At 42.5% G+C, this 20,956-nt stretch overlaps 1 protein-coding gene across 1 annotated transcript in view; it reads right to left on the bottom strand.

The window, feature by feature from the left end:
• The window catches only part of amot (angiomotin), a 54,752-nt gene that overhangs the window by 26,686 nt on the left and 7,110 nt on the right, over positions 1 to 20,956 (bottom strand). The window contains exons 2-6 of the mRNA XM_086131429.1: positions 16,646 to 17,606; positions 12,185 to 12,752; positions 6,848 to 6,992; positions 4,677 to 4,769; positions 3,189 to 3,334 (exon numbers count right to left, since the gene is read on the bottom strand). Of these exons, the coding sequence (XP_085987555.1) occupies positions 3,189 to 3,334; positions 4,677 to 4,769; positions 6,848 to 6,992; positions 12,185 to 12,752; positions 16,646 to 17,544 (1,851 nt within the window). The 5' untranslated portion in view covers positions 17,545 to 17,606. The remainder of the gene's footprint in view (positions 1 to 3,188; positions 3,335 to 4,676; positions 4,770 to 6,847; positions 6,993 to 12,184; positions 12,753 to 16,645; positions 17,607 to 20,956) is intronic.

Here is a 20,956-nt window from a genome sequence, read left to right as displayed (position 1 = left end):
TCCCTGAGGGACACGGTCGAACGCCTTCGCCAAGTCCACAAAGCACACGTAGACTGGTTGGGCGAATTCCCACAGACCCTCGAGGACCCTGCTAAGGGTGTAGAGCTGGTCCACTGTTCCACAGCCGGGACGAAAACCACACTCCTCCTCCTCAATCTGAGGCTTGACTTCCTGACGGACCCTCCTCTCCAGCACCCCTGAATAAACCTTACCAGGGAGGCCGAGGAGTGTGATCCCTCTGTTGTCGGAGCACACCCTCCAATCCCTTTTTTTTTTTTTTTAAAGAGGGACAACCACACAGGTTTGCCAGTCCAGAGGCACATGCCGATGACCACGCGATGTTGCAGAGGCGTGTCAACCAGGACAGCCCCACAACATCCAGAGCCTTGAGGAAATCTGGGTGGATCTCATCCACCCCTGAGGCTTTGCCACCAAAGAGCCTTTTAACCACGTCTGTGACTTCAACCCCAGGGATAGGAGAGCCTTCCTCCAAGGAAGTTGTGTTAGTGGGTTTGAGGAGGTCTTCAAAGTATTCTGCCCACCGACTCACAGCCCCATCCCCACTGTACACAGTGTTAATGGTGCGCTGCTTCCCTCTCCTGAGATGTCGGATGGTGGACCAGAATTTCCTCGAAGCCATTCGGAAGTCGGCTTCCACGACCTCACTGAACTCTTTCCACGGCTGAGTTTTTGTCTCAGCGACCGCTGAAGCTATGTTGCGCTTGGTCGGTCCATACCCATCAGCTGCCTCTGGAATACCATCGGTCACAAAGGTTCGATAGGACTCCTCCTTCAGCTTGACGGCATCCCTTACTGCCAGTGTCCACCAGCGAGTTCAGGGGTTGCCGCCATGACAGGTACTGACCACTTTATGGCCATGACTTCGATTGGCCGCCTAAACAGTTGAGGCGCGGAACATGGTCCACTCTGACTCAATGTCCCCCGCCTCACCCGGGATGTGGGAAAAGCTCTGCCGGAGGTGGGAGTTGAAACTCCTGACAGAAGAGCTGCCAGACGCTCACAACAAAACCTCCCAATACGTTTGGGGGCGGCAAAGTTGGACCGGCATCTTCCCCACCATCAGAGCCAAGTCACCACCAGGTGGTGGTCAATTGACAGCTCCGCCCCTCTCTTCACCCGAGTGTTTAAAACATGCGGCCGCAAATCTGATGATACAATCACAATGTCAGTCATCAAACTGCGGCCAAGGGTGTCCTGGTGCCAAGTCCAAATATGGACACACTTACGTTTGAACATGGCCCTCGTTAAGGACAATCGGTGACAAGCACACAAGTCCAATAACAAAACAATACTCGAATTCTGATCGGGAAGGCTCCTCCCAATCATGCTCATCCAGGTCTCACTGTCATTGCCCACATAAGCAATTAAGTCCCCCAGCAGAACAAGGGAGTCCGCAGCAGTAGCACTCTCCAGTAAACCCTGCAAGGACTCCAAAAATGGTGGATATGCTGAGCAGCTGTTTGGTGTAAAGGCACAAACAACAGTCAGGACCAATACCCCATCCATCGGTGTAAACCCCAATGTCCAGGCCCTGAGCCAGAGGGCAATGAGTATGGGCACACCTGCTCTACACCTCTCGCCGTGGGCAACTCCAGAGTGGAAGAGAGTCCAACCGCTCTCGAGTGAACTGGTACCAGAGCCCAGGCTGTGCATGGGGGCAAGTCCGACGATATCTAGTCGGAACTTCTCTGCTTCGCATACCAGCTCGGGCTCCTTCCTTGCAAGAGAGGTGACATTCCACGTCCGTAGCTAGTTCCACGTCCACCGAAGAGCTAGCTTCAGGAGCCAAGGATTGGACCGTCTTTGGCTGCCGCCCAGCTTACTTTGTACCTGACCCCTTTCGCCCCTCCCATAAGTGGTGAGCCCATGGGAAGTGGGACCTACATTGCCTATTCTGGCTGAGCCCGGCCGGGCCCCATGGGCGTAGGCCCGGCCACAAGGCGCTCGCCAGCGAGCCCCACACCCCTTTTTTAAGGCGACCTCGGAAAGCCGAGTCTGGGTGAATCAGAGCAGAGAAATTAATGCCACAGGTAGTTAAAATGTAACAACAATTCATTCATTCCGTAGGCCCAGGAGTAGGGATATCCTGTACTTGGTCGACAGGGAGGGCTACGGAACAGAGGAGCGGCAGTGGATCCCCACTCCTGGATCTTGGACCCCGTCCCTTCTCCATACCTTCCACTCATCCCATCTGCCAAAACCAGGTCGTCCGCCAGAAGGCGTCCGTTGAGAGGGGGGGGACTGTCATGATTCTGGTCTTGTGTCTCCAGCAGATGACAGAGGAGAGCCTTCCCTCCAGCATGCACAGCTGCTGCCAACGTTTCATCAGTTAAGCAATGTATTAAAGGTTTGTCTTATTGCCAAGTCGCCATCGGATTATTGACCTGGTTGTTACGAATGCTCAAGAGTTGTTTTCCAGACCTCTCAATATTGCCATTGTCGTTTTTGCTCTTTAGTACCTCATTAGTGTTGATCTAATTTTGTCTTTGATCTTGCTCTTGTTTTGTTTTTGTGTAATTGGAGTCTTGTCATTTCTTTTATATTCTCAGCGTGACTATTACCTTGCCTTTCATCTATGCCTTGTTTTTCCTGGCTCCTTGTGACCAGCGATTTCTGTTGATACTTTGTCGGTGCACTTTTGTTCAAAATATTTTTTTTGTGGCGGATTTTATCGTGGCATACAATCACCATTCAGTTCATCCACAAACTATGTCATTAAACTGTGGTTCTCCTAGGAGAAAACCGTTAGTTAGTTAGTTAGTTAGTACAGAGGTGAATTGCAGGGAGTGAAGCAATGTTGATATAAAGTTAAGGTAATTTCTGTAGTGCATTTATGAAAAGTAACAAGAAAAAACCCCTGAATATATGTAAACACATGCATACCTATTATTAGTTTTGCACTTGTTTGAAATCATTTTCATTGTTTTCATTGAAGATTATATGCATTAAATGACCTGTTTTCAGCCACTGCTTGTTGCACACAAACATCATATTCACAGGAAATATTTTACATTATAATTCCAGGCACTGTCATTTTTAATGCAAAATTACAGTCTGCCAATTATGTATGGCTACTAGACATCAGCATGCGTAGTCAAAAAAGAGTGTGACCAAATCACGTGGTAGCGCAGCCAACTGAGAAAGTTAATGTAGAGCCCTGTTCTTACCTCCTCCTCTAATTTGACCACTTTGGCTTGGGCATTGTTAAGGGCCTGATCTCTAATTTCAATGTGTCTCCTTTGGTCTTCTGTGGTGGAGTGCAGCACATTCAGCTCCATCTCTAGTTTTTCCTTCTCACGCAAAGCCTCTTTGTCTGGGCATAAACCAAACAACACATGAGTTATAAATGGTTATACAGCTCTGCATGTGTATTTGAGTGTGTATAGATTGATGCTTGGAATCTGAATATGCTGGTTAAACTAAATAGTGGGTCATTTTTCCCCCCCCCTACAAAGCTGTGACTGACTGAACATGTCATTTTGGCTATGAGCAGTCTTTGAGTCTCTGGCGTCTGCATCATTATCGTATGTTTTTACCATGAAGCGGGTTCAATTGATAATCTTAAAATTTTCCACACTATAAGGCATCTAAAGCATTCAATTTTCCCAAAAGCCAACAGTGCGCTCTATAATCCGATGTGCCTTATATACAGTCTCTTTAGATTCCCCAATGAGTTATTTCCCTGTTAGTGTTCCGCTGCCATCTAGTGATGATTCTTAGCAGGAACCAATTGTAACCTAAAAGGTTTCTGCCCGACACTAATTGACATGTGCATTTGCCAACACACATCAAACAGACAACTACTTTGAGAGCTCTGCACAGCCATTATCAAACGAAGATAATATCAAAAGCAAAGTTAACTACTGACTAAATGAAGGAAGAAGGAGACAAGTAAAGACTTCTAAGGATATTTTCGCTTATCATATTTCAAACGGTTAGACCGGGGGTCGGCAACACGCGGCTCCAGAGCCGCATGCGGCTCTTTAGCGACATCTAGTGGCTCCGTGGAGCTTTATAAAAAATTTTGAAAATGGAAAAAGATTTTGATCATAGGCTAATATAGCTCAAATCGATATAGATACATGTTGCAGCTCCGAAAAAGGAGAGCTGTGGTGTTGGTTTTTTAAAACGTATACTTGGTGGTTTTAACAGTCTTGACAAACACAGACACGTCTGCGTCTGACTCCGTGCCTTCTCTCTTCTCGTTCAACTCGAGAGGCGTTCAAAGACAGCCTCCGAAAAACAGAAATTCATGATCACTTCACTGACACTAAGAAAAGCGAAAATAATGCACCAAAACAAAAAATCAAGTGACGAAATCACAAAATAAATTCTATGGGGGCGTTTGTGAACATAACAAAGGAATGAATAACATAAACATTTCTGAGACAGTCCAGTCTCCTACATACATTCAGCATGTGTTTCCTTCATTCTAAGTTTTATAGAAGGCTTTTATTTTTTTGCAGCTCCAGACATATTTGGTTTTTGTTTTGTTTTTTGTCCTATATGTCTCTTTCAACATTTTGGGTTGCCGACCCCTGGGTTTGACTGTAAGAGCAAGACATAGTACCATATGATCTATTTTGAGTGTGTGTGTGTGTGTGTGTGTGTGTGTGTGTGTGTGTGTGTGTGTGTGTGTGTGTGTGTGTTCTCACTCTGTGCAAGCAGTTGGGATATGGTCTTTAGGTTGTTTTCTGACCCATCAGACTCTTGAGCAGTAAGCTGCTTATTGGCAGTCTCCATACGGTCTATTAGACAAAAATACACAGCATTAAAAATTTAACCTGTGATGCAGTCAAATGAAATACAGTCAAACCTTGGTTTTTCAACGTCTCTGTTCTCGACCAAATCGGTTTTCGACCAAAAATTTCGAATTTTTTATGCCTTGGATTACGACCGAACATCTGTCCTCGACCAAACTGAGCGCACTTGAATGCGCCACTTGACTCCTCTCGCCTTCCTTATACGAGGAAGTGAGGGCTTTTCCTCGGGTAGACGAGGAAGTGACGCTTCCTCGTGTAGCGTTCCATTGTGAGCAGACGTGTTCAATAAAGATTATTATTATTTTTTTTTTAAAGAGCGTGGTTTTGGTTTTCGAACAGCCTTCTGGAACGGATTATGGTCAAAAACCGAGGTATGACTGTAGAACAAAATAAACATGATTACATCATAAGGCAGTATGATACAAAATACTGTGGGACAAAGAAAAAATGTCTGTCAAATTATGACGGAACCTCTAAAACTGATGGTCCAATGCATAAATCTGAACAATCCACCCTGTGGCAGCACTTGCATGGATTGTGCCATGTATGTCTACAAACTTAGTAAAGTCCTACTTTCATTTGAAGAGGGTTGCTGTTGTCACAAAAACGTTATAGCGCTTGAATAAAATCCAAAAAATGTGTTGTCAAGTATCAACTATCAAGTACAACTTTATTATCAAATGTGCTGTATGTGCAACATCCAGCTTGTGTTTTCCAAATAACAAAGTGAAATCTGTACAGAATAACGAACAGCAGTAACAACTCCATTGCTTCATGTTAACATTTTGTTTAATCTAACAGTTATCCTCTCTCAGTAAATATAAGGATATAAGAGTCGTATTTTACAATACTAAACACATAGTACCAGTTTGGACAGATCAAGCTGACAGAAAAATTGAGGTTATCAGTTTCAGCGTTTTACAAAAGATGCAATATTCTGCTAATAGGATAAATGTTCATTGTCAGAACAGGACAAACTACTTGCAGCATGGCTAATAATGGAACATTATAAAATACCTGTTCTGTGTAGACAAATTCAAACAGAATTATATGTCTTTTTATTTATTTATTTTTTTAATTTCATTGGTGTTCCCAATAAGTTGTAGTTGATTTGTAACATTCTACATATGGATTTTCAGCAAGCCTGCTAGGACGGGCGCTCTTCTTCGACACTCAACACGTCATGGGAATGACCTATTAGAAATGTGTCATTGATATATCAGCCATATGTCAAAAGTGGGGCCCACCTGCCAGCGTCGCTTGACACACAATGTGCAGGGGGAGGAAGAGGAAGGACGGAGCATCCTTCGGCAGATCGCAATGAAATGTAGGGAAAGACTGTGGGTATCTGTGACTTTGCATTTTTTTAACTCTTTCATGCACCTGTAACATAACATGATAAGCTGTGCACTGTCGTAACCGCTGTCCCTGAAAGGGTTAAACTGTTCTTTTTAATTTTGTTGAATAGCTATTTGGTTCTTTTAAATAAATACATTTATTTTGATGGTAAACTTCAACTGAGAGGGGCCTTAAACAAGCTTGAAGCCTATTTTTTTAAGAGTTGTACACTATCTGCTATCTCGACCTTCCCCTGATGAAAGTACGCACGGAAGCTAGTCCCCCATCATCACCCACTCCCTCATACATTCCCTTGTTTCACCGTCTTCATTGTTTATGTCTTGTGACCTGTTGTAACTGTCGTATGCTTGTGCAGGAGTTTTTTGCCTCACTCAAATTATCCTCAAATGAGGGTAGTTCGAGCGTGGGGGGTTTTTTCTCCCCCTCTCCCTCCCTTGTTTCTTTCTGACTTTCGGGTTGAGTGAACGCTGGCGCGTTTTGGCTGCCGCTGCTCAACCCGTATTGTTTTGTGTTTTTTGTTATTGTAAAGTGGCCTTGGGTGTCTTGAAAGGCGCTTATAAATAAAATCTATTATTATTATTATTATTTGGCAAAGATGATTGCCAAGTGATTGTGAGTCTGTGTGAAGTGAGTTTGGTTTACTGAGTTATCAAGGTACCACTATCACTTGTCACAACAGCTATTGGACATTCCAGCTGTCTTACCTCTCAGATCTCTGTTAAAGTCATGCAGACGCCGGACCTCCAATTCTAGCTTGTTCCTCATTGTTTTCTCCAGGGCCTCTCTCTTGGCAGAGGTATTAGCAAGGGTTTCATAGGCCTCTGAAACCAGCTGAATTTCGGTTTCCAACTGCCAGAAGAAATAGGTGGATTGATAAGGTTGTGTTGTGAAGACAGGTTGACCCAAACACACTCTCGATGACCCAAAACAAATGCAAACTCAAAGGGGTGTGAGTTAAGGCAGTAAGACAACAACCAGGACAGATGAGAACAAGAAAAACACAAAGTGACATTAATACATGGCTTATCACAATCACTCAAGCGTGTCTGTGCCTTCCCATCATATCGCGCGAAAGTATAAGCATACAGTAATCCCTCGATCTAACGCGGTTCACCTTCCGCGACTTCGCTGTTTCACAGATTTTTTTTAAGGGCAGTTTTTTTTAATGCTTTTTTTTTTTAAACAGTGAATTGTGTTCTGCATCCTGATTGGCTAAGGGACTGACCAACGTCAGTCTCCGCAACCTCATCTCTGTACAGCTTGCCAAATTTACCTTTACATAGTTTTGGTCTTTGGTTTCATTGTATCAATGGCGGATGCTGGTCTGTCAAGGAGGGGAAGCTCAATTTCGGCCTACATCATAAAATATGTCCGTTTATTTATACGTGAATTCTACTCTCCGTTCCTTTTCAAAAGAAATGAGAAGGTTGCCTTCACCATAAGATCGGGGATTGGCTCATTTCGCTGTCAATCAAAAAGAGATTCAGCCTCAGACAGATCATCCAATCATCATGCAGAAAAGCTGAGCTTCCTGGCCAGCCTATAAATGCCCACTGTCCATAGACTCCCAGAGACGCTGAGCGTCCAATGGGTGGGACAAAACCAGCATTTATCCAGTGCTTTTGATATTATCTTCGTTTGATAATGGCTGCGCAGAGCTCACAAAGTAGTTGTCTGTTTGATGTGTGTTGGCAAATGCACATGTCTCGTTTCAATGCATTGGGACAACCTACACTGAACTCTATTGACGCCCAGCGTCCGTGCGGTCGACGCTCGGCATCCACACAGTTTAAAGCACAGTGAAGCTGCGGAAATGAATGAGAAGAGAGTCGCATCGTAACCAGTAATAAAAAGCTGATTCGGAAAAAAAGTTGAGCGCGTTGTAGCGCATATTTAGTCAATGACATGTCCACACAATTGTCCATACACACATATATTTGATCACTTGCTTTTTGACATTTTAGGGGAAGCTGAGCTTCCCTTGCAGTCTTAGAGCAATCACCTCTGCATTGTATACATAGTTCAGTATTGTATAATAACTGTAAAAAAAATAGAGCTGACTATCAAGTACCAAGTACAACTTTATTGTCGAATATGCTGTATGTGAAACATACAGCTCATTTGAAAATTCGTCCCTCTCACATTTTGTTGCTTTTTAAAAAAAAAAAAATCCTACTTCACAGATTTCACTTATCACTGGTTCTTTTTGGAACGTAACATCTTTGAAGCCGAGTAGGCAGCTGTCAGCAAGTGCTCTCATGAGCCTTGCTTTTTTTGTTGTTTTTGTGTTTGTTTTGTCACTTTGTGTTTGTTGTTACGTCGTGTGGACCTGATGTGGACTTTTTTCAGCATTTTTTGGCCACGACATTCATCAAGGAGGAGACTCTGTGCTTGGTGGTTGCGCCTTCTCGGCAGCATGGTTATACCAGCACTGTTTTTGACTGGGAGGAATGTCGGCGCCATTTGACTGTCGTTGCTGGACAGTCCCGTGGCGCTTGTGTCTTGCGCCTGTAATGGGCAGCATTTTTCACAGCCCCGCTTTGTTCAGCGGAGAGATCGGTGCTGTTGAACGGTCTGCGGCTGGATGGATGTAAGTCTTGAGGAGCCGACGATGAAAAGAAAGGAGCGTTAGCGCGGAGCGCCGATGCGGATTTGGAGCTGGGAGTCGCGGCTTGGAGTTTGAAGCGGATTACGTGGGACAGGAGAAGTGAACTAATCTCTTTTCGTCAATGGACGCTACAGCTTCGTGTTTGCTTTCAAAACTTAGCTTGTAGCGTCTCTGACGTCTCTGATCCACTGGAGAAAGGGCACTTTGATCCTCTCCTCTTTCATATATAACTGCTTCAGACAACAAAGTGTATGCAGAAAATTGGTGAAGATTGCACGACTGTCTGTGTCCTACGTGTTGTGTTGTATTATTTTTGTTATTTTGACTTCAAAATGGCGCCGCGAGAGTGGCTGCCTTTCCAGCAGCTCCTATATTTTGTTGTTCTACTTCTTCCTTTCATAACTTTGCTGCTGTGAATTGGGAATTTCTCCATTGCGAGACTAATAAAGGTTTTCTTATCTTATCTTAACCCCCGCGATAAACGAGGGATTACTGTACCTTGTTTTAACCATATGTGGCAACTTTCAAATTCTCTACTAGTGAATACAAACATATTATTATAGTTACCAGGTCACTTTTTTTTTGCTGTATTTACTGTTCATGTACATGCTCCAGTTGGTCCATAATGCTACTGCTCGCATCCTAGCTGGAGCTCTTAAGAGGGACCACATAACCCCGACTCTGCCTTCCATTCACTGGCTCCCAGTTCATTTTAGAGTTCATTTGAAGATACTTCTACTTGTTTTCAAATCTTTTAATAGCCTTGCCCCAGCTTACCCCTCTGAGCTCCTCCACCCCTTCGCACCTGCCTGGTATCTCAGTTCGGCCGACTAGTGGCTCCTGGAGGAATTCAGAACTTAGCAGAGCCTCAGAGAGGATCAAGCCTTTTCTGTTGCTGAACCTTCCCTCTGTCATGACCATCCATTAAATGTTAGACTCTGTCTTTATTAAAAACTCGTTTGAAGACATCTTTTTTCTTTAACTTTGGACCCCACAGAAAACTGACATTGTTCTATTGTTTTCTGATGTCTACGGTATATGTGTTAGTATCATTAATGTGTGTTTTAATTTACTGTTCTCACTTTATTTTGTTGTATTTTTGTTATTTTTATTTGTAAAGTGCCTTGCTGCAGCTGTGCTATTTTAACAAAGTTTTATTGTATTGTATAAAAGGTGTTGTTTAGTTATATGCCTTTTGGTTGATTATACAGACAGAGCAAGGAAACTACTTTGTATAATGTATTAGTTTTTAGTTGATTATTTTAGAATCTTAATCCTTTTTTTGTTGTCTATCCTCACATTTAAAACCACACAGAGCATATCAGTGGACTTCATTCTCAACAGGACATATTTATTACTATTAACTAAGTGCATGATTTACTATTTGCTTCAGCCCCTATAAAACTGAAGGGGTAATATTTATGACATTAGCAAATGCGTGTTCACGTCATGGTTCATTCAAGGTCGCAAACGTTCGCCAAATGTTTGCCAGACATTCACCAACAGTTTTATTGTTTTTTACTTGTCTTGAAAGGAATCCAAGGAAATTTTGAGCCTCTTCAAAATACTGTTGCGAGACGTAAAGTACAGGCCAATGCCTGGTGACTGGTGAATGTTTGCGACTTTGAACAAACCCTTATGAACCCTGACGAGATCACAACATTCGCTACATTCTGAAGCACTTGCAAATGTTCGCCGCTCAGTGGGAATGGGGCTTTAAGCTCCAATATAGGTTGTGTCAGTGAACTTTCTGTCATTTGCCAGCAAGCAGACCCGAAAGTCGGTCATCATCAGTCCATTATTATTTCAGGCCGTTCCAGTACATTAGTCTGTTAGTTCGTCATTCCATCATGATTATTTTTAATGCACTTCTTTTTTACATTTCGTCACCTCTATTTTAGCACTGTCAACAAACATGGGTAACAGCACGCAATTTTATTCATTTAGAAACAGTTTGGAACATCGATCTTCACCCAACCCGTAGGTTGGGGATTCAATTCCCGGTCTTTGCGACCTTGTCAAAGTGACCTCGAGCAAGATACTGAACCCCCAGTTGCTCCTGATGCTGCGTCATCAGTAGGTAAATGAGGAAAGTGTAAAGCGCTTTGAGGACTGTGGCTGCTTTTCTACCTCAGGACCAGGACAACTTGCTGATTGATGGGACAATGAGAATTCGTTGTTGCTGTCCACCAGAAAATCTTGAAGGTGAAAATGTGACATACAGTTTGCACTCTCAAACTCAATTTTATTTTTATTTATTTGTTTGACTTACTGATTAATTTAGTTATTTATTCATTGCATTGGGGCAGTACATATTAATCAACGCAAGACTAAACAGTGTAAATGCGCCGGATTTAGTATAAATGCTCGTTTTTAGCCGTAGTCCCAAGGCAGTTTTCTAAAAAAGCACTGTGAGTGAAACTGAAGCGCCCTTGGATTATGCAGCAGGACAATGATCCGAAACACACCAGCAAGTCCACCTCTGAATGGCTAAAAAAAAAAAGGCTTTGGAGTGACCAAGTCAAAATCTGGATTTTAATCCAATTGAGAAACTGTGATGTGACCTTAAGTGGGCAGTTCCTGCTAGAAAATCCTCCAAGATGGGTTTGTTGAAGCAATTCTGCAAAGAAGAGTGCCCCCCCCCTCAAAAAAAAAAACAAAAAAACAATTCCTTTGCGGTGATGTGAAAGACAACATCACCAATTATCACAAACGCTTGATTCAGTTATTGCTACCAAGGGTGGCACAACCCATTACTAGGTTCAGGGGGCAATTACTTTTTCACATAGGGGCGGGTAGGTTTGGATTTTTTTCTTTTGTGTGTGCCTTAAGAAATTAAATCGGCATTGAGAAACAGCATTTTGCATTTTCTTGGGTAGTCTCTGTGAGTATTAAAATTGGTTTGATGAACTGATACCTTGGTGTGTGATAAATATGCAAAGAACACAGAAATCCTGCCCATCTTTAAAACCCGCCTCAAAACTCACTTGTATTCTTTGGCGTTTGACTCAGCATGACTGAGATTTGTTCTTGGTTTTGCTGTTCGGTGCTTTCTATTGTCTTTGTTACCGATTTGTTGCTTTACTGCTGTATATGTTAGTTGTTCCATGTACAGCACTTTGTATGTAGCAATGGCTGTTTGAAAGTGCTCTATAAATACAGTTGAGTTGAGTTGAGTTGAGAAATCAGGACGGGGGCAAATACCTTTTCACGGCACTGTATTGCGTTATTGTTTCAAGGAATATGTTCACATTGCATGGTGTGATACCCAATTGTGCCAAAGTAAATATTGTCGAAGATCCTGTCATGTCAATTTGAACACCAGATGGCAGCATTAATCATTTCAATTAGGGCGAGTAGTGAACCCTTTGCCAAAGCAATGGGCTGGGCAGCCTTAATGACACAACTTGCCCATCACTAGCTCTGATGTTACCTTGTGGAGCTTGGTGACTTTATCACGGCAGGCATCTATCTCCTGCCTCAGAACTCTGTTCTCTTCATTCAGCATGTCCATCTTATGCTGAGCGTGTGCCATCATTTCAAAGGACTGCTCCTGCAGGTGGAAGTAAGAATGCAGATGGGGGAAATGCCGGGCTTGGACAACAGGTTGAGGTTGGGGAAGGGGCAGGCTATGAGAATGCTGTTGTGGATATTGATGAGTCTGTTCCTGCTTATTGTGAATCGATGGCAAGGAGTCGCTGGGGAAACCATGACATCTTTGTGGTGTTGGGTCAATTGGCATCGGTGTGAAAGTCTCGCCAAACTGGGAAACAGGACCCTGTAGATTGCGAATCCCCATGCTGCGGAAGGTCTCACCATGACTATGTGGCTGTTGATGAGGGACAGACAGGTGGGAGGTATAAGGGGCATGGAAGGCACTCGGTAAGCTACAAAGAGTAGAAGATTGGGCCCGGGACAAAGAACCAACGGAGGTGATCGAAGAGGTGGGACTGTGGTGGTGAAGGGACTTCTGGAAAGTAACTGAACCCTCCTTAGTTGACCTGAGGAGCGAAAAGGAACAATGTTTCCGTTAACACAGCTCTCTTAGACTTATTTGGTGTATCCACAGAATCTTGGAATCCAACACTTGCATTTTTCTGCTCTCAATACAAACTGTGCATGTACAGTTAAAAAGAAAACAGAATTGACATAATTAATCAATGTGACGAATAGCATTAACCCCCCCTCCCCACCCCCCAATAAATCACAAATTGGTCACAGTTATGAATTTGTAAATGACTTTTTTGGTAAACAAATACAATTAGGTCCAAAGGTATTTGGACAAAGCCATTTGTTATTTTGCCTTCATACTCCACCAAATTTGTAAAGTGTAAATATATGCTATTTACCTGATTGAATCACAGCCATTTCTTGTCATTGCATTACCTCCATTTTCAAGGACTCTAAATATTTGAAAAGATGTAGTCTATTCCCTTGTAATTTCAAGAAAAATAAAACTGATATAAAATCCCAAATTTTTAGAAAGCAGGGTTGCTTCTTGTTCATTAAACCATGACATCACATTGTGTTTTGCAGCTGTCCTGTTACATACGTCGCGCATACGTGCACATAGAAGGGACGTTGTAGCCCAAATAACATAGTAAACATTAAAACTTCAGAGAAGATGTTTTTTTTTTTCAGGGTTGTAGATATAACTTGATGGCAAACTGCATGTTGTGGTGGTTGAAATGGGCCACGTTATCATCAGTAATTTTTATGAAAATTTAGGCCCAAGATATGGGCGGCCCGGTAGTCCAGTGGTTAGCACGTCGACTTCACAGTTCAATTCCAGCTCCGGCCTCCCTGTGTGGAGTTTGCATGTTCTCCCCGGGCCTGCGTGGGTTTTCTCCGGGTACTCCGGTTTCCTCCCACATTCCAAAAACATGCATGGCAGGCTGATTGATCACTCTAAATTGTCCCGAGGTGTGAGTGAGGGTGTGCATGGTTGTTCGTCTCTGTGTGCCCTGCGATTGGCTGGCTACCAATTCGGGGTGTCCCCCGCCTACTGCCCGAAGACAGCTGGGATAGGCTCCAGCACCCCCGCGACCCTAGTGAGGATGAAGCGGTTCGGAAGATGAATGAATGAATGAAAAGGCCCAAGATGTAACTATATTTTGAATAGAGGTGTCAAATTATCACGTTAACTCATTCACTCCCAAAGACGTTTTTAAATGTCTTTTCAGACTTGGTCCAGAATTGGCTGGTACTGATTAATTGCGAATAATTAATTACAATCCTATTTAGTGTGTTATGTTTTTTAATCGCATTAATCTAAATTTTAATCTCTAACTTTATTGATTCTGAAGGTGGGTTGCCTTTTTATAATATCCCTTTTTATGTTTTGGCTTCCTGTGTTTGAGTTGTTGAGGGTGGGGAAACAACTGTCAGTCACAGCTTGAAGCGTACATTAATTGGCTGTCATTATCAAGAAGCTGATAGGCTTCCATTGGAGTTGGGAGGGCCAGGAAAGCAGCGGTGAGGAGTTGTCGGCCCAACGAATGGAAAATTTACATTCGAAAAAGGCTCTAACGGCACAATTGATAAAGGTAGAGTGTTGTGCCTAATTTGTAAGGAGGAGTTTGCTTCCCACCGAATCATATATAATTAATAATAATAATAATAATAATAATAATACATTTTATTTATAAGCGCCTTTCAAGACACCCAAGGACACTTTACAATAACAAAAAACACAAAACAATACGGGTTGAATTAATAATAATGGTCATAATAGTCCAGTTTTCATAACTGGACTATTATATAGTCCAGTTTTCATAACTGGACTATTATGAATAAAGAAGATATGATCAAGTGGGTGAAGTTACAGCAGCTTTTGTAGTCACGGCAAGGAAGAATTTTAAAGTCAAAATTGAAGCATTCCTATTAAGTTTAGCATATGACTCCAAGAGACTGTTTTGCAGGTATTGGGCGGTTACATAAACCCCTCAATTTAAATGTAGGTGAAACGTACAACCGAGGCTGCTTTGTTTAATATTTCTAGGGGGCGCTACTGAGCAATTGTTTGTTCATTGCACATTGAACTGAAAAATGATTGAGGATTTTACCAGGCCTTATGTGTGTGCAAAGTTCACATGCATGTTTAGACCCTCACAATAGGTGTTTTATTGGTGAAGTGTGCATTGCTATGGCAAATGTTTTTCGCGAAAATTCTGCGAAAGTTCTGGTCTTGATCCAGATGTGCTGTCAAGTTTCAGGCCCATTTCCAAACTGCCTTTCATTTCCAAAATTCTGGAAAAAGTGGTGCACATGCAGTTGAAATTTTTCTTGGATGAACATAACATCTTGGAGGTCTTCCAGTGAGGTTTCAAGACGATGCATAGCACGGAGTCAGCCCTGTTTCGCGTTTCTAATGACATCCTCCTGGCAAATGACTCTGGAGACCACGTGTGTCTAGTTTTATTGGACTTAACTGCAGCATTTGATACAGTGGATCACAGTATTCTGCTGACTCGTTTTCAGCACTTGGTGGGCATTGGCGGTAGTGCTCTTGAGTGGTTTAGGTCCTATTGAGCTGACAGAACCTTTTGTGTCAGCCTTGGCTGCTCTGAGTCACGCACTGCTCCCCTGTCATGTGGTGTTCCACAGGGCTCAATTCTGGGGCCTCTGCTGTTCTCGCTGTATCTGCTCCCATTGGGTTCCATCTTAAGGAAACATGGTATTCCCTTCCACTGCTATGCAGGTAACTGCCAGATCTATGTCCCACTGAGCAAAATATACGCCTTCTCATTAAGGCCACTTCTATCCTGCCTGGAAGAAATCAAAACCTGGATGGCACAAAATTTCTTGAAATTCAATGAAAAGAAGACAGAGGTGATACTGTTTGGTCCCAGTGGCCCTTGTACATCCCATCCTGTAGACTTGGGCCCCCTGTCTCCTTATCTTAAGTCAACAGTCTCAAACTTGGGCCTTAAACTGGACAGTGATTTCAAACTCGATCGGCAAATTGGTGCCGTTGTTAAATCCAGCTTCTTTCACCTTAGACAGCTGGCCAAAATAAAACCTCTCCTCTCACATGAATACTTTGAGACAGTAATTCATGCCTTTGTCACATCCCAGCTCGATTACTGCAATGCCCTTTACTTTGGAGTCAGCCAGTCCTCCATTAAGCGCCTTCAGCTGGTCCAGAATGCCGCTGCTCGCCTCTTGACTGGTACTCGTAAGAGGGAGCACATAACTCCTACTCTGGCATCCCTTCACTGGCTCCCCATTCATTTTAGAGTTATTTTCAAGATCCTCTTGCTAGGAGAAAAACAGTAGGTGGTGCTACCACTACAATGAAAAATAAGTTTGAAGATCTCAGGTCTGCCCTCTCATCAATATTTGACATATTGAGAAGATGTAATCACATGAGTCAAGTTACTTTTTTTGCAGAACAGACCTTTCTCACTCGAAAAAGTAAATATCTCACCCAGTTTCACTGCTTGTTCTTCTATTTGCACATAGTCCGACAGCCATTACAACTTAAAAGAACCGCAGTTCATTCTTATTTTGGTTTGGGGAGTTTCGCCATGATAAAGGATTAGCATTAGCGTCTTATCGCCACCGCACTGTTTTTGTTATGGAGCAGAGAACATGCGCAAGTACTGTCAATGCCGTGATTGGCTGCATAGCGTCATTGCATCGTATCGTGTGATTGGCTGGACACCTGTGACTCACTGAATTCCACAGCAAATTGATACAAAAAAAAAGTCTAATTCATTTGCAGTGCGTTCACTGCGCGGGTTAGGTTTTCTTGTGTGCTGAGAGTGTGCGACCAGTGCGCAGTTTCACAGCTTAGAGGGAACATTGGTACAGGCATACATATTGTATAATTTCCCACGGCACACCTGACAATATCTCGGCACAGGTTTTGAAAAACATTGATTTATCTCACCTGAATGAGCCATACTCTGGTGGAGGCTGATAGCGTACATGTGGCACTGTCCTTGAAAGCTCCCTCTCACTTTGTTCCTGATGAAAAGGACTTCCAGTCTTTTGCTGCTTAGCGGGTGATCTCATTCGTTTAAATGGGTAATCTGGAGGTGGGCCATGATGCTGGGGCTTGTAGTACTCCTCTGGCTGCCCTGAAGGGGACAGCTGGGGGGAGAGTGAAGTGCTAATGACTGGAGAATGTGCCTTGACTCCACAAGTGGCCAGGGAGAGCTGCATGAGCCGTTCGCTTAAGGATCGAACATGCCCTTGTTTAAGATCCTTTAGTCCATCATCTTGGAGTGCCTTAACTGCCCCATTAACACGCTGTATGGTGGACCGACCCTCTGTGCGCAACTTAGAATCTATTACCCCAGTGACATAAAAGCTAGAACCCACAAAGGTAGGAAGTGTGTTCTGCTGTGGCTGGTTGCTCTGTTGTTGATGCAGAGGAGGTGGGCCATGGCCACGAAAGTATTGCGACTGAACCTTAGCTTCCTCATAAGTCGGAAGTTCCTCTGGGTTTTGGCACTGACCGTGGCTAGTTGAGCCACCTCCACCATTGCTTCCTTCTCCTCCATTGCTCCCATCATCACCCACTACTTTGGAACTTAATTTCTCCAGGCCGTCTGTCTGTAGTTCCTGGCCCTGGGGCTCCTGTCGGGCAATGTTGGGGGTCCTGGAATGCTCTTCTGAAGGGCCACCCTCCCCATTTCCTCCGCTGCCAGCTCCAACTCCTACCTGTTGTTGCTGCATCACAAAACTCAGATTCATCTGCTCCTGCAAAAGACGCTGCAGGACGGTACTACTGCCACCTCCAGCACTATTGCTGCTGCTGGATGACTCTTCATTTGGGGCCCTCATCTACGCCGTGCACTGACTCCGTAGTTCAAAGAAGGCCGGGTGCCGTCCAGGGTCTTTACTTTCTAAAAAGAATGGATAGAGAATGTTAAGAAAGCAGAGAAAAAGACAGTGTGAACCATGGATGCAACTTTACTTGGTGTTGGGCAATTTACAATTCGATTACGATGACGATTCAGAGGCGACAATTCGATTATTCAATGATTATTGAGGCGTCTTTAATTGATTTGTCTTGATGCACTTTTTCACAACACACATTTTTGTCTCCCTGAGTTAGGATTCACTTAGTAATAAGAAACAAGAGATGAATTAATTTCCGTTATATTTTATTAAAATTCATGCAAGGTGGAAAGTTACAAAATGCAATTCTGTAATCAATAACCATTGACAAAAAAAAAATTGCAAAACCAAAATAACTGGCAGCATTTTGTAAAAAAAAAAAGACAATTAACAAAAACCTCAGTTTTGGTTCTTTAACATAAAATAAAATAAATGAACACAAAAACGACAAATTTATTACAAATGTACACGTACTTCAGTACCAGCAGGTTGAAATTCAGCAAAGAACTTTATTCAATGTTTGTAAACATGAAATAATTTTCCTGAATTACAAATAAAATACTCCTTTTGTATCAGCAGCTCAGTAATACATTCAATCTTCGACAAAATGAAAAGGCTCTTCTAAGTTTCATAAATGTATAAACTGTATTTTAAAACCAACAAAACTTATTTATGTTAACTGTTTTGTAAAGCGCTTTGTTACAGCAATTAAAACTGGGAGGCAGAGTTCCGGGCGAGTTCCGCCACAATTTGCGAATGGATTGTGGATGCTTGGATGAATGTATCTGCTTGCACTGCTGTTCGAGCTTTCGCAAAAGCCGGCACCATTTCTCAGGAGCCGCACAGCAACGAGACTGACTCTGACGACGACGCGAGGGAATCTGGCATTTTTGACTGTGAACTTGCCCAGCTCTTCATTTTGGATACAGAAAACTATTATATTATTATTATACTATTATATGACTATAATGGATTTGAGGATGAGGACTGATCAGAAAGTAACATGAGTACATTGTTAAATTAGAGGTAAGATCGGGCCGCCCGAGCCCGAGCCCGTTCGGGTCAGGTCGGGCCTTAAAATGTCAATCATTGCTTCGGGTTGGGTCGGGTCGGGCTTCTCCCTCACTGACTTTTTTTTTTTTTCGAGGCCGTGAATAGTTTTGGCCACGAGAGACCGTGGTTCGCAAAAAAAACAGAAGTCGCCTCATCACAACACTCTTTGTCTCTCTGCTACTCTCTCTTAAAGTGCCGCGCTAGATTCTTAAGGACGTACTGCTGCGGTGGTTTACGGCCCAATTTTCAACCCGTCAAAATGACGGACGGCCTTAGATTTTCCCCGTCCACTCTTAAAAAAAAATCAGTCAATGATGGAAAATTGTCAGCTAATGTAACCTCTTCAGAAACAGAAATATAAAATATGTAAATGTTTATACAGTCTTGTTTAACTTAGATTTTGTTACAAAAGACAGGCTTTGTTATCAGAAATCACCCCTCCTCCTCCCGAGTACTCACAAATAAAATATGAAATGTTGGGTTTGCTTCGGGCTCGGGCCTGCAAATCAAGTTAAGTGACCGGGCTCGGGCCGGGTCGGGCTTAAATGCCCTCGGGCCGGTTCGGGTCAGGCTAGATTTTTTAGGACCGATCTTAGCTCTATGTTAAATACATCAATCAAAACTACAACCAAACTCAGTTTTGCTCCCGATGCCTTTTTACAAATACAGTATACGCTTAAGTGTAAAAATGTTACAGTATTTTCTAAGCTACCGTACATTTTGCCATGCCTGCGTCCAATAATACAGTGCGCCTTGTGTATGTGTTAAATACAGAAATAGCACCCGTAACTGAGACGGCTTTTTAATACGGTGTGCCATATTGTCGCGAAAATATGGTAATCTAATCTTGTGTCACCGGAAAAAATGTTTCGGTAATCAGTACACTTTTCAGAAATGTCTGTCTGGAACCATGTTTAAGCGGAAAGCAACCAGCATTGAAAGCAAATTCGCAGGTCAATTACCAAGCATCTTGAGATAAAAAGAATTGTCCAGCAAACAGCGACAGTCTCCATTTGAATCAAGTTAGTCTATGACAAAAATGTGAAAAATAATTGACATACAATCTTAAATTGTATGTACAATAAACATGTGAATAAGTGTAAAAGCTAAAACATATTTGGTTAAAATGTAAAATGTTAATGTAGTATGACACAGTTACTTATTTATATATGACAGCAAGCAGTAGTTTTGGCTTTATTGGACCAGTTTAAATTTTTTTTATAAGACAGTCTACCTCAAACTCTCCCTCCTTACATTATTGGAGCAATGCACATAAGAACGATTTAAAAATAATGTTTTTTTTAAAAAATACAGTGTACTCAAGTTTGAAAGTAGTTATCATGCTCATTAGTGAATAAAGAACAAATAATGGATAATGGTATAGTGTGCAAAGATGCAAGCGTTTGACTATTTGTGTATTGCAAGTTGCAGAGATATTGCACATTGTAAATCTTCAAGTGAGAATGGATTACAAAAGAACTAATTACTGGCACTGCGAGCAGCTATGAAGAGCCCTCCCAGAACGGGCCACTTTGGGGTACTGGCACATTGGGATAATGGAACATTGTAATACTGACAACCTGTGAAATAGACTTGTATTTATTTATTTTTATGACACAATAAATGTCGAATGTGGATTTTTATTTCCTTTGCCAATCCTGTTGTATGTCCAACTTTAATGTGTTTTCAAGCATGGTTAGCTCCTGCGGGCTCCTCTCAAGGGGTTGTTTTTCTCCCCAAAATGGGAATTTAAGCTTTTCCTTGCACTCAGGCATTTGAATCACGGGATGTCGCCAGTCATTGTCAGCTGCAGGCCTATGAAGCCCGTTGAACCTCTTTTGTGAGTTACGGCGATGCAAGTAAAATAATTATACTTTTGCATTTACTGTCGTTTTAAAATCATGTTTAGTTTTGGTGGATAACATGCACCCATTGGCGGCAATCCCTCATACACAATATCTGTGACTACGCTTATGCAAATATTAGCTGTGCATTGACATAGCTTGAAAACAAAATGGCTTGTCCTCCATTTAGAGCTAGTGAAGACACACCAAACTTCCTGAGAGAAAATGTCTTTGGAATTTCATTATGTTTTCTGCGCATTTTTAGACCTTCCAAAAAAAACTAACTGTCGCAACGGCAGCAGCGTTTGAGGAAATAAAACACTCAAAGGGAAGGAAATTAAACACTTGATGTAACTTAATTTTCAATATCTGTTGATGAATCATGGTTTCGAAAATACGGCCTATTTAAAAGAAGGAAATGAGATGATTTTTGAAAGGAATTTCAAAAATCTAACCTG

This window comes from Hippocampus guttulatus, chromosome 15 (genome assembly GCF_054856545.1).
Source record: "Hippocampus guttulatus isolate MCC_2025c chromosome 15, RoL_Hgut_1.0, whole genome shotgun sequence".
In the NCBI taxonomy this organism is placed as follows: Eukaryota; Metazoa; Chordata; class Actinopteri; order Syngnathiformes; family Syngnathidae; genus Hippocampus; species Hippocampus guttulatus.
This window is presented reverse-complemented; position numbering and strand designations above follow the sequence as displayed.